At 36.6% G+C, this 12,992-nt stretch overlaps 3 protein-coding genes across 3 annotated transcripts; 2 read left to right on the top strand and 1 right to left on the bottom strand.

The window, feature by feature from the left end:
- Positions 1 to 87: 87 nt before the first annotated feature.
- cbln13 (cerebellin 13) lies at positions 88 to 1,361 on the bottom strand. The gene is made up of 4 exons (XM_058793777.1): positions 1,157 to 1,361; positions 945 to 1,007; positions 721 to 855; positions 88 to 601 (listed from the first exon to the last, which is right to left on the bottom strand). Exons 1-4 carry the CDS (start codon positions 1,308 to 1,310, stop codon positions 324 to 326), a joined length of 630 nt encoding a protein of 209 aa, XP_058649760.1. The 5' UTR covers positions 1,311 to 1,361; the 3' UTR covers positions 88 to 323.
- A 610-nt stretch (positions 1,362 to 1,971) lies between these two features.
- Positions 1,972 to 7,254, top strand: zgc:66427 (uncharacterized protein LOC406256 homolog). Its single transcript, XM_058758390.1, has 5 exons — positions 1,972 to 2,746; positions 3,866 to 3,961; positions 4,055 to 4,160; positions 4,247 to 4,339; positions 5,198 to 7,254. The coding sequence occupies exons 1-4, from the start codon at positions 2,242 to 2,244 to the stop codon at positions 4,302 to 4,304; spliced, it is 765 nt and encodes a 254-aa protein (XP_058614373.1). The 5' UTR covers positions 1,972 to 2,241; the 3' UTR covers positions 4,305 to 4,339; positions 5,198 to 7,254.
- Positions 7,255 to 7,393: 139 nt separating this feature from the next.
- On the top strand, positions 7,394 to 12,900 carry si:ch211-284o19.8 (protein lifeguard 1). Its single transcript, XM_058758380.1, has 7 exons — positions 7,394 to 8,076; positions 8,873 to 9,090; positions 9,212 to 9,291; positions 9,388 to 9,588; positions 11,740 to 11,868; positions 12,077 to 12,220; positions 12,322 to 12,900. The coding sequence occupies exons 2-7, from the start codon at positions 8,874 to 8,876 to the stop codon at positions 12,472 to 12,474; spliced, it is 924 nt and encodes a 307-aa protein (XP_058614363.1). The 5' UTR covers positions 7,394 to 8,076; position 8,873; the 3' UTR covers positions 12,475 to 12,900.
- Positions 12,901 to 12,992: the final 92 nt, after the last annotated feature.

Genomic DNA, 12,992 nt, shown 5'->3' with positions numbered 1-12,992 from the left:
TCTACTGTATATCTTGGATGGCATTTCATTTTTAGGCAAATTATTCCTTTACTGAAGTGCAACCAATACAAATGACACACTGACTGGTCATTACATGTACAGTTTTTGTGGTTGTTAAAAATGTGTTGCATACTGAAAAAAGTACTGTATACTGATATATTCATTTGAAATCCATGTTTATCTATTATGTTAAAAATTCAAGAAGAGTTGAGGATCATACAATGTTCTCTTCCTTTGAGGCAAATTTCACACAAATATTATTATAACAACATAAGTGGCATAAAAATCTTTTTGTCATGTCCAATTCTGGATTCTGTGGACACTCACGAGAGGAAAAGCAGAAAACCGCTGAAACTGGTGTAGCTGCTTTCATCGTCAAAAACCCAGCTGTTCTCCCACAGCTGTGTGTACACTTCATCACCCTTCTGCAGTGAGAGAACAACACCATTGCTGCCATTAGCATTGGTCTCAGGCTTCAGAAGAAATACAGAGCATTGGATCTGATCATTTTTAAGGAGACTGACTGCCATTTGGTTAAAAGGGTGAGCATGAGAATAAAATCTGAAGAAATAAACTCCATTCACTGGTGCTGTGAATTTACCTGTGAGATACATAAACATATGAATTTAGTAACTGCAAAGAAATGCCTTTTATTACTTGAATATCCATAGTCATAATGGACAATTAACATCATATAGAAATATGAATGGCAGGGGTTACCAGTGTTGGGGTCATATGCATTTCCAGTGTTAGTGAAGATTTTTTTGTACACCAAAGTTTCCCTTTTTGTTTCAAAGGGTCCAAAATTTTGTGATCCAGATGCCAAAAATCCAGCAGAAAAGGCAACCTTTTTGGCTGTGAAAAGGTAATTGGACTTGTTTTGTTTTTGTCATCTTTGCAGTTGGTTTTAAATATAACACTATAGAATTATTATTTTAATTTACCTTTATTTTCTGCCTGGATAGATTCAAGTGTATCACTTGATGCTTTTGTAAAAATCCTTAGAGCTATTCAGAATGAACATTGCAGAATTTTGTCATGGTGTATTGGGATGGAAATGTTTTAACAGATCAATGTAATCAATCAATCTTGTAAAGAAAATACATAAGATGCATGTTGCTGAGAACTCATGCAACTATTACTGCGAGATATTTACCTTCATTCTCTCTCTTCAGTTCTTTCAGTGTTTCCTCAGTGGCTCTCAGCCTTTCCTCAATGTTCTTCAACTGTTCTGGTGTAATGAAATCATGTGCCAGTGAGACCCCAACACAAAGCAGTAAGAGCATCTTTTGAGCTGCCGACATCTTCATAGCTATCTATGGCTGATGATTTTATGGGGCATGTGAATTTTGCACAGTTTGGGCAAGATCGAACCTAATGATGCAGTAAAAGCAAACATGACCCTTGTATTGTGTGGACTTGCATCGCTGACTCAGAAAAGCTTCAGATTAATCTGCAAATAAGTGAGAAGATAAAACATCACAAACATTAACTTTCTATATAGCTAAATTAACTGTTTTTGTTTTAGATTTGGTCATATTCTTTGAGACAAATGTCTCAGTGGTTGATTCCTGTGCAGTGCATTATAGGGAATTATTTGATCCCCTGCTGATTTTGTATATCAGATTAATATATGTAGATTAATAATTGGCTAATTAAAAAAACGGTTAAGTCTTTCGTCGCTTTGAATAAAGAAATGATTGTATAGTGACGTTTTCATTGCCAATGCATCACAAAAACATAAATGAATAAAGAACAAATACCAAATTTTACATTTAATCTAGTAGGCTACATATATATATATATATATATATATATATACTAGATTCAATTTAAATTTATAATTTTTTTTTTAAATTATTGGGCCAATGATACCCAACATAAAATTAATCTTTACGAAACAAAATCACATACTTTTCAAACATTCATGTGTTTGCTCTACGATTGGATAAAAAGTTAATTTAGGGCGTGACGTCACACGGTCGGTTGAACGAAGAAGGAAAGAGGCCAACTTCCGGTATGGTGCGTTGAACAGGGACCACAGGACAAAACTGCCAGGAAAATGCGGTAGGCTGTTGTCATAACTGAAAGAGAAATTAAAACACAACACATCAAAGTGCTATCTTTACGACTTTGAAATAAATGTGGCATATGGTTATATGGCCTAAGGGCTCTTTGACGGAAGCAATCGGGTTCGCTGATCAGTCATCGGTCGATCGGTATTAGGGAGCGCGGTTGAACATGGGAACGAGATCGAGCCGTTTACACGAGGAGGCTGCCGCGACAGCTTTCGATAAAGATGGCATCAAGAGAGAGTCCTGTCGACGAATCCGAAGCACCAGGCCCACTAGCCTCATGGTGGAGTTCTCCGGCAGCTTCGACCATGACTCGGAGACGAACCGCAGCCGGTCGGAAGAGGGTAGCGACTCGGACACCGGGCAGCAGGCGAGCAGCAACGGCAGCCCCGCCGACAGCCACACGTCCCCGTCTCTGAGCAGCCAGGCCTCGCCGACGGACGAGAACGGGGCCGAGGAGAAACGCGAGGAGGATGGCAGTCCGGGAGGCCCTGTGAGCGCGGAGGAAATAGGCCGGGCACCGCAGCGCACTTTCTCGGAGCGTTTGCCCGGTGGTCGCCATTCTTCCGCCGGCGGCGTCACAGCCAGGTCCGCCCGGGTGAGGGGCACTCACGCCCGGCCAGTGTCTGAGGCGTGGATCGGCCTCTACAGGGTCAACAACCGCCACGGTGGTAAGTGGAAAGACTCATCGTTCCTGTCCCTCAGTAGTCATTTCAGACGTTACACCCTGTTCAACTCCAGTTGTGTCATTTAAACCTGCATTGTTCACAGTGAGTAATAGCCAAAAATGTATAATATATTAAGTATAAACATGTATAATGCATTAAGTATAAACCAAATAATCCTATATGGTCTTTTTCATGGTATTCAAAGAGATAGTTCACCCAAAAATCAAAATTCTGTCATTGTTTACTCTCCTTATGTTGTTTCAAATCTATATTAGTTTCACAAAAGACATTAGGCAGAATGACAGCTCTATTCCATAAACTCTACTCTAAAAAAAAAAAATGTGCTAAGAAAGTGAAGTCTCTAATATTCATCTCATTTTGTTTTCAAAAGTCTAGTTGTTTTCAAAACTAGTTTGGTAACACTTCCATTTTATTAGCATTCATTAACAAGGAATAGCAGTTATATCCTAAAGCATTTATTAATGTTAGTTAATGTTAACTTCAGCAATTATTCATATATTATTAGAATCAAATTCTGTTTATTTTAATTAGTGGTCCTAACATGAACCAACGATGAATAGATTCATTAAGGTTATCAAAGAGTAATAAAAACTGTAACAAATGTATTGTTCGCTGTTATTGATAGTTAATGCTTTAACTAATGGGACCTTATTGTAAGGTGTTACTGAAAGTTTATATACATAATAAAATGGGCAAAACCCAGTCTGACTAGTATGTGAGTGAATTTTCAGTATTTTGTTTTAACCCAAATAAAACATGGGAAGGTGATTAAAAAAAAGGCTGCACGAGACTAATGAGCTTGCGGCGTAAATAGGCTTTGGGGTTTATAGACATTTCAAACATTCCTGACAGGATGAACCATGATAGATTGAAACCGAAAGACCAAAGGTAAACCCAGTTTACTTGATGATCTCTGTGTATTTGTTTACACTATATTGGTCATTTGGCCGTAGTCCAGCCAGAGGGTTCAGAAAAGTGGGCCACATGGGTGCATACTCACCCGTCTATTACTGTGACTGGCGTGCATATCACAAATCCCTTTCTGCATCTCCATTTTACAATGCTAGACTACTTGCTTAATAGTTTTCCCCTCCTTTCCAGCTATTCGTTGTCCCTTCTGCACCAAGCCATTCCCTGGAGGGCGAATCGAGGACCACCTTTTAAGTTGTCTGACTTCTCCACCTCTCCCTTATAACAGTATGCATCCCATTTGTTTTTATTATTGTTTTTTTGTTTTTGTTTCATCTGCTAATATGTAAGATATTAATTTTATCATATCTTGTCCAATAGCTGATGTGCTAGCTAAGGACAGTGGAGAGTGTTCAATCTGTCTTGAAGACCTGCTACAGGGGGAAACCATCGCTCGACTGGCCTGCTTGTGTGTCTACCATAAGAGGTAACCACAACTATCCAAAAAAACAACTTCAGGATTTGCTATACAAATGCTTTCCAATATGTAATGGCTGATATTTCTCTAAATAGTTGCATTGACACATGGAGCAAAGTGAAGCCGTGCTGCCCTGAGCATCCTTTTGATTGATTCATGTGTTCACGTGCAATGACACTTTGACTCAGGTGAGTTTGGTCATTCAGGTAGTTTTCTTTGTAAAACATATATTCAATTTATTAATGTCATGTCATTCACCTTTGTTGTTCCAAACCTGTATGACTTTTTATTCTGCAGAAAAGAAGATATTTTGAACAATGTTTCATCTGTTTATAACCTTAGACCCCACTGACTTTGATTGTACAGATATTAAAATATAATTTCAAAGAAACATCTTTTGTGTTCCACAGAGGAAAGAAAGGCATGCAAGTTTTTGAACCTTTTTTAGCGAACAATTACTTTAAAGAAATAGTTCACCTAAAAATTAAAATTTGCTGAAAATGTACTCCTCTTTAGGCCATCCAAGATGTAGATGAGTTTTTCTTCTTCAGAACAGATTTGGAGAAATTTTGCATTACATCACTTACTCCCCAATGGATCCTCTGCAGTGAATGGGTGCCGTCAGAATGAGAGTTGAAACAGCTGATTAAAAACACTACATTAATCCACAAGTATTTCACACGATTCCAGTCAATCAGTCTTTTGAAGCAAAACGCGGGTTTGTAAGACCGTAAACGGTACTTGATATGTGCCTTTTTCTCTCCTGATTCAGACAAGATAACTTTTTTCTCAGGAGAAAGTGATATTATAGATAGAGTACTCATTTTAGTCAGAAGCAACAGTTTATTATAAACATGCAGCTTTGAGCTTCACTGGAGTAGTGTGGATTATTGTGATGTTTTATCAAATATTTAAACACTCATTCTGACGGCACCCATTCACTGCAGAGGAGCCATTTGCATTACATTCAGATTGAATGAAAACTTTTTAGATTCCTCTTCACTTAACATTTTAAGTGCATATTTTTTTCTGTTTCATAATTTTAGGAGACAATACCCCCTGGCAGGAGCATATTTTCTGATGAGAGGATTGAGAGAAAGACACAAAGGAACAAAAACAAATAACAAGCATCATCACTTGTGGTCACCTTAATCGGTCTGGCCCTGAGTGAGCCTGGCTTTAACTAACTGATGTGACTCTTGAGACTTGGCTTTTCTCTGCTCTACAGCACCTGCGTGAACGGCGGGTTTGCTCTGCTTGCCTTTCCTCTCTTAACTTTTTACATTAAAGCTCAGAGTGAAACTGGTAAACTGAATAGAACTTTGTAAAACAAACATGTAAATGGAGAGAAGTTACACATGGATCGTATCTCCGCGTGGACATCTTGATCTCCCAGAGTGATGGTGTTCTTCTTACCATGGAAACGTGGCGATCTGTAATTTATGCCGGGCTTAGCGTTTGGTTTGTGCAGCCTGCTGGGGTTGCGTTGGCTTGAATGAACTACTTGATTTTGTAGAGTTTGTTGGGCAGATCCCGGATGAACGCAGAGGAGTTGTACATGCGTAAATATTGCACAGGAATTACATATGAGGCATGATGTTTTATATTTTTGGGGGATAATCTTTTTGTTTACCCTTTTCTCTTTTTGTTACTATAGGAACATTTCAAAGACAGAGTGGAATTTCCAATAGATTTGTTCGGTTTAAACTACCATGAATAGTGATTTTATCCATCATTGAGGCAAAACTCCCTCTCATTACCACATCAGGCTCTTTTAACCTCTTGATCTGATTGCTTTTACTCAATTGTAAAACTGTATATTGTTAACAGATCAGAGCGATACTTCCTCTAGCTAGCTTAATGGATGTTATTGGTTGCAGTGAAGTGTGTGTACTCAAATGCAGAAGATTTTGACGCAGATGACCTGACAGCATGTACTACTTTTGAAGGGGAGGGTTTGTGAAATTGCCTCGCTGCGTCTCAGACGTAGGAGCCTAGAGAAATCCAGTCACTTTACACTCTTTACACCAGGCCTCCTCTACATTGAATGAGGCCATCTGCGGTGCAGAGATGTATGTCAGGCACAGAAACGCCATATGGTGCACGCTTTGCCTGAGGATGGCGATTGAGAACAGCTGATGGGTAATTATGACACTGTCATCGACCCCCTTGGAAAGAACAGATTAAATATGATGAACAGGTACTTTTTTTTTCTCAGACCTCCACAGGGTAAATACTTCATGTTTTGAGGTTTATGGGATTTCCTGATTGTGGGTGTTATCATGTTCATTATTCTATTGTGTCTTGTAGAGGTTATTTGGTCTGTTACTTTTTTTTTGCCTTAGCTCGAGGATTTATATTTTGAGTGGTAAGACCTCTGAATGGAGACTTTGCTTTTCCCAGCTGAGAGGTTAACTTTGAAAGTATTACAATGTGTTTCCTTTACAGGACAGTCTGACGGTTCTTTCCAATTGAAAACATGAGAAATGCCAGGTGTGTCTGTGTGAGTCAAAGTCAAAAGTCATTTTTACAGTTACATTTATGTTTTGTGTCCGGTGTAGTGCATTGTGGAGTGGAGTGGAGGGGAGGTATTGTCAGAGTATTTTGACAATCTTTTAAGCTCTCCAAGTTAGCTTTTGCCCTTTAACTTATGTGGTGCCATACCTCAATATCAATATTTACTATACTAACCTGGGGCTTAGCTAACTCCAAAGGTGGTGTTTGTTTGTTTTTTCTCGAAATATTAGTATATATATATATACACAGTATAAATACCATAGCAAGTTCTGTAATTATTCAGTGCTAAGGGTCTTGACCCGCTTGATCCTGTGTTTTGACAGTTACCGGTCAAATATGAATGAGTTGGGAATGTTCTTAAGGTCAATATGATTTGCATATATTCACATCCCCAAAGACAGACAATCTGCCTTCATTCTGCTAAAGAACAATTGAGTATTTATTTATTAAAGTGTAAATATGTATCACATTTCAAAATGGCTTTGTCTTTTGTTTGTCCATGATGCTGTTTCTATGCCTAAATCTTTTGTATGTCTGAAAAATGGTTTTTATATGTATTTTTTACAATAAATATGCTTAAGTGTGATGGTTTTTGTGCTCTGGATCATCTTTGCTAATGGAAATGTATTACATTTTACATGTGTATGCATATATGTTACATTGAAATATGTCAGTATGACATTAGTTGTGAATAAGTAAATTGACTGCTTTAAGGTTCAATTTTAATTTGACCGTGATTGTGGAAGTTCTGTTTCCTTTACTTCCTTTTTTTTAAAGTTTGACTCTATAGTGTATACATTGATTTTGTAATGCACTGGCACATTAATTTCATATTCGTTTTATGGTGTAAACTTTGAATTCTGTTAAAAAGGAAGCACTTGTGCCTGAATTAAGTGGGTTTTGCCATGAAGTGTCAAAATCCTGAATAACCTATATTTCAACAGCTCTTGTTGCACTTTTTTGTGGTTGAATTTGTGAAACTTGTTTTAGTGAGTCTAGCATGTTGAAAAAGAAAGTGCTAGAAAGTCTAGCATGTTGCTTTATATCTGTAAATGTACACAAGCCTGTCTAGTCAAGATTTTAGGATTTGCCGATTTATTTTTTTTGTCATACGAGAGTGCAACCGCTTGAAGATTGCATATTAGAATTATTGTCATTTAATGGTGGAGTCGTAAAAATGTCACAGTTCAAAAAGTGGGCACTGAGAAGGGAAGCCAGTGGTGTGAACTTTTACTTGAGGAACTTGTGTGCAATTGTGTGAACAACTTCACAACAGATTGTCCAAAGAGGGTTTTTGTAAATGATGTAATAGGAGAATGTAGAACCTACTTCAGTCTGTGTGAAACAAAAAGCATTAAACATCTGAGAGACTTCACACCAGACCACACTGAGGGTAAGAAGAATCAAGGTAAGTTTTGTTTAGTTATGTATAATATAATACTATATTATAGAATATCAGTATTATTTTTGTGCATGCAGAAATTGATTGTTCTAAATAGAAAAGAAAACAAAGTACTAATCTGTAAAATAAACTTGATCTGATTATAATCCAATCAGTAAACCCTTTAGAAATAACGTGATAACATCAACTGAACTAGGCATGAGAACAAAAGCCAGCTTTTAGCGCTGAATGTTGCACTCTTTGTCTCTTTGATCAACTTTCAGTCAACCAATTGAGGATTTGGCCCATTTGTAATCCACTCTGCATTTCTAATTCAAATGAACTGCAATGCTATAGATTTAGGTGAACAGTAAAACACAATGTGTTAAAGTGGTGCAGTTTAGCACATGCAGCCTTAAAGCTTGCAACACTTTATAAAAAAAAAAAAAAAAAAAAACTAGTCTTTTTCCAAACTAAAAATATTAAAGATACTTTTACTTTTAAAGAGTAAAAAAAAAAAAATGTTACTATTATCCTAGTATTCCCTTTTTAATCTTATAAATCTGGAAACTTTTACATTTAGTTTTCTCAGTATATCTTATACTGTATATCAGGATCATTTTCAATGTGTTTCTGTCTTAAGTTAACTATAATGGAACTATAACAAACCACACAATAGCAAACAAACATTGCAGACCCTTTACCATTTCCTGTGTACTGTGATGCTTTTTCTACATGTTTTTTTTTTTCTTCTTCTTTGACTCATAAAAGTCCACCCCAAACATTCTGACAATGCAATCTCAACTAACCACATCTTGTTTAGGATGACAGATATCGAGAGCCAAAAACCTGTGCCTGAGAATGACCCTAGCCATGCGGCAACAGCACCGATGTATGCCCCACCTCCATACATGCCTCCTCCTTATCCTACGGGGCCTGTCATGTACCCTCAACCCGTTCCTGTCAGCTTCATCCCACCCAACCTGCCGCCAGAAGAGACCGGCATCAGCAAAGCAGAAGAACCGAATCCAGACCCAGCAGGTGTTATATTTCACTCAATTATCCATCTGATCTAACATTTACTTAAAATTACGACAAAACCAAAACAACCATCTAATGACATGAATGTCGTCACAGTAATAACATTTTTTTTCTTTGATAGCTGTATTTCCACCTGAGGAACCTCAGATGTTTGTGTCATCATTTGAGGATGATATTGTTCGGAAGGCGTTTATCAGAAAGGTGAGCATTTCTGGGATTTGCATGCCATCGTAAATATTATGATTGCTCTGAATGCTAGTCCTCATTGTCATTTCCAATCTCTCTCTACCCACGCAGGTGTTCAGTGTGGTAACAATTCAGTTGCTAGTCACTTTCACTGTCGTCTGTGTGTTCACCTTCTCAAACACAGTCAAGGTAGCGGTTCAGAGAAACATCTGGGTGTACCTCAGTTCTTACATTGTCTTTGTAGTGGTGGGCACATGTCTTGCTGTGTTTTCCAAATTCAGTCGCACACATCCCTGGAACCTACTGGGACTGGTGAGTGTCTGTGTATTGATATGTGTCTTACTGCTGTGCATTACATAGACACACACTGTAGTCGCCTACAGTTAGGAGATAATGAATCTTTCTATCAAATAGAGTGCAACAGTTGGGTCCCAGAAGTAAAAATCACATTCATTTTCTCTATAGGCCCTATAGGTACCTGATTTTCAATGTTGTTATTCGATGGTATATGCTTTTGTTAAAGTCAACAGCCCACATTATTTTTTACTTATTTTTTAAATAACCATCCAACACAGGAATTTCTAGTGAAAAATTGCTTTATTCATGATTCTGCACAGATATTTCCACCAGTCAGAGAACTGAAACAAGCAAATTGCAGCAAAAACTTTACATTTACGTTTAGATATTTAGCAGATGCTTTTAGCCAAAGCAATCAAAATCAACAAAAGAGCAATGATATGCAAGTGCTATATCGCGTCTCAGTTAGCTTAACGCAGCACACTTAGCAAGGTTTTTTTTCAAATGATATAATAAATAAAAAGAAAACAGATAGAATAGAAAAAGAATAGAGCAAGCTAGTGTTAGAGGCCTTTTTTGTTTTTGTTTATTGTATAATAAATAAAAAGAAACAGATAGAATAGAAAAAGATTAGAAAAGCTAGTGTTATTTTTATTTTATTTTGAAGAGAACAAGCAGTAAATTAATAGAGTGCAAGTCTAAAAGGGACAAGTTGTTTTTTTGCACTGCAAATGAAAGTCAGTTTCCCTACGCTCTCAAACTACTTAAATATTTGTATATGAATATTTTGCAATAAACATAAAATATACTGTTTCTATTATATATGTACACATTATATATGTGTACACAGATTTATTTGCATTATTGTCCAGTTTTCAAAAACTTTTTCTTTTTTTTTCTTCAAATCAAAGTTTGAAATGTTATGATCCACCTTGTAGCTGGTAGATTTGGTTCATGACTTACAACTGTTTAATTCATTTTTTAAATCTCTATATAAAAAATGAATAGATGAAATACTTCTTAAACCAAGACTGCTGATCAAAGTAGGCACCCTATGCTTTTCTTGATTCTTCTTCGTATTCTGTATGAAGGATTAGCTTGAAAAGGCAGCATTTCAGTTAACCAAATTGAATCCTTCTGAATTTTCCCCAAAATGTACTACTTGAGGACATTTATAATATATAGGTTGACCCAGGAAAAAATCTCCTTCTTTTAAGTCAGCCGTTGCATTTTGTGGTTACTTCCTCTCCATGACCACGACAGACTGGTGCAGCCTTTATTTCCTCTGTAAGTAAAGTGGCCTATATATAAAAGTTTATGTGAAGTTAGGGTGAAGAGGTTTATTTTTGTTATAATGCTGACTCTACATTATCTTCCTTATTATTCGCCAAATGAATGGACATGAAATATTGATTTGTGAGAAGAAAGATGATATGAAACTACAAGCATAGCTAGAGGAAAGTTGTTGCCTGGGATAAAAGTCAATTAAAGTGGTTTAACATTTATTATTAAAAAATGACCTCAAAATTCAGCGATTACTAATCATAATAGCATTTTCCAAAGAGCTGTGATGTCCTAAATAGCTTTTACATTAGATCATAGAAAAGTAATAAATTCATACCTATTGTACCTAGTTATGTGCACAGAAAAATTCTCACACAATTTCCGCCATATTCACAGCTGAATTTGCTTTTATCTTCGTTGTAATGTTAATGAATCCAGAGCGCTTGCCACAGCTATATTATTTGCATAAAACGTGTCTAAACATGTCCATATAAGGGCTTTCTTATGCTCGCTTTCTAGACTGGGCGCATGCATATCAGGAAACTGTGTGAATGAAAAACGCACCATTCTCAAAACCAGAACACATACAGTATAGCCCTATACCACACACTTATTTGTGCATTTGTCTATACATTAAATTATAAATCAGAAATAAATACATTTGTGAAGTCAAATTATTTCTAATAATGCATTTTATTTATTAAAAATGGCTTGACAAATTACTTGTTCATAAGGGTTTGTTTGTGTATTTTTGCGGTTTCAGTTGGTACTTCTAAAGTCTTGATCAGAAATCAAAATGTCATGTTATTATACTCAACACTAATTATATGCCTTGGTAGAACTGTTTCATATAGGCCTAACATCCCCTTGTGTTACCTGCAGTCTGTGGTTACGCTGAGTCTGTCCTACATGGTGGGAACTGTAGCCTCATATCACAACACAAGTGCTGTGGTCATTGCTTTAGGATCAACCCTGGTCATCTCATTCACCATCATCATTTTCTCTGCCCAGGTATGTTCAGTTTCTCTATAAATTACACTAATCTCACATCAGCTAATTTTAAGCTAAAGTTACCTATATGTAATTTAAAGCACTGAACTACCTCTGTGCATTAGATAAAAAAAAAAACCCTGAAAAACTAATTCGGAAAAGCATAACCGGACTTTATATAGTTGCTCTGCAACCTCTAAACTCATTTCCTTTGCTGTGATCCTTTCAGACTCGCTTGGACTTCACAATTTGTAATGGTATTCTGCTCGTACTGTCCATCGACTTACTCATGTTTGGATTCTTCAGCATCTTTTTCTACTCCAGTGTTCTGCAAATTCTCTATGGATGTCTGGGAGCTCTTCTTTATGCCCTGGTAAAGCATGATCGACATTTAATAATACTAAGTAACCACTTAAGAAAATATGATTTAATTTGTGTCTCACTGTTACCAATGTTTCTCTTTCTCTCATGTAGTTTCTGGCAGTGGACTGTCAGCTGGTGATGGGCAGACAAACATACAGCCTTAATCCTGAAGAGTATGTCTATGCTGCCTTAATTATCTACCTGGATATCATTATGATATTCCTCTACATACTTATGATTTTGGGTGGAGGCTCCAAAAATTAAATTCACACATGCATAACTTGAGGCACTCCCAATCTGCACATGCCGGCTGAAATTCAACCTTCTGACCTCAAATATTCTTACATCACTGCTATGCTCTCTCTTCTGATTCACTGATCACGGTACTTGTATCTTGTTGTTTGTATTTGTTTAAGGTGCACTTTTGATATGCACGCTTTTCATTTTATTTTTTTTTAGCAGATAAACATTGTAAATTGCAATCTTACAAATTGTTGATCACAAGAACCTTTTGTAAGTCTTAAATATTATGCTTAATGTAAATGCCTTAAATGTTATAAATGTGATAAACATCCCACTGATGTGAATCATGAAATACTAACACATACGACTCTATAATGTGACTGCTTCTGATTCCAACAAAATCTTATTGTAATTGCCTATGCAAGTAAAAATAAATCCTAAAGCGTATATTTCATATAAATATAGCACATTATTCCATTTACACTGACAGACACAGTCAGAAGACAAATTTTTCAGTTATGTATATGTATCGGTTAGGT

This window comes from Onychostoma macrolepis, chromosome 02 (genome assembly GCF_012432095.1).
Source record: "Onychostoma macrolepis isolate SWU-2019 chromosome 02, ASM1243209v1, whole genome shotgun sequence".
Classification (NCBI taxonomy): Eukaryota; Metazoa; Chordata; class Actinopteri; order Cypriniformes; family Cyprinidae; genus Onychostoma; species Onychostoma macrolepis.
The sequence above is the reverse complement of the archived record's forward strand: the minus strand, read 5'-3'. Positions and strand labels throughout refer to the sequence as shown.

Coding starts and splice junctions, on each gene's coding strand:
- cbln13 (XM_058793777.1), bottom strand. CDS start 1,310: ATGAAGATGTCGGCAGCTCAAAAGATGCTCTTACTGCTTTGTGTTGGG. Junction 856..944: donor TATCCAGGCAGAAAATAAAG/GTAAATTAAAAT, acceptor ACCTTTTCACAG/CCAAAAAGGTTGCCTTTTCT. Junction 602..720: donor TGCATATGACCCCAACACTG/GTAACCCCTGCC, acceptor TGTATCTCACAG/GTAAATTCACAGCACCAGTG.
- zgc:66427 (XM_058758390.1), top strand. CDS start 2,242: ATGGGAACGAGATCGAGCCGTTTACACGAGGAGGCTGCCGCGACAGCT. Junction 2,747..3,865: donor GGTCAACAACCGCCACGGTG/GTAAGTGGAAAG, acceptor CCTCCTTTCCAG/CTATTCGTTGTCCCTTCTGC. Junction 3,962..4,054: donor TCCACCTCTCCCTTATAACA/GTATGCATCCCA, acceptor CTTGTCCAATAG/CTGATGTGCTAGCTAAGGAC.
- si:ch211-284o19.8 (XM_058758380.1), top strand. CDS start 8,874: ATGACAGATATCGAGAGCCAAAAACCTGTGCCTGAGAATGACCCTAGC. Junction 9,292..9,387: donor GGAAGGCGTTTATCAGAAAG/GTGAGCATTTCT, acceptor CTACCCACGCAG/GTGTTCAGTGTGGTAACAAT. Junction 12,221..12,321: donor GAGCTCTTCTTTATGCCCTG/GTAAAGCATGAT, acceptor TCTCTCATGTAG/TTTCTGGCAGTGGACTGTCA.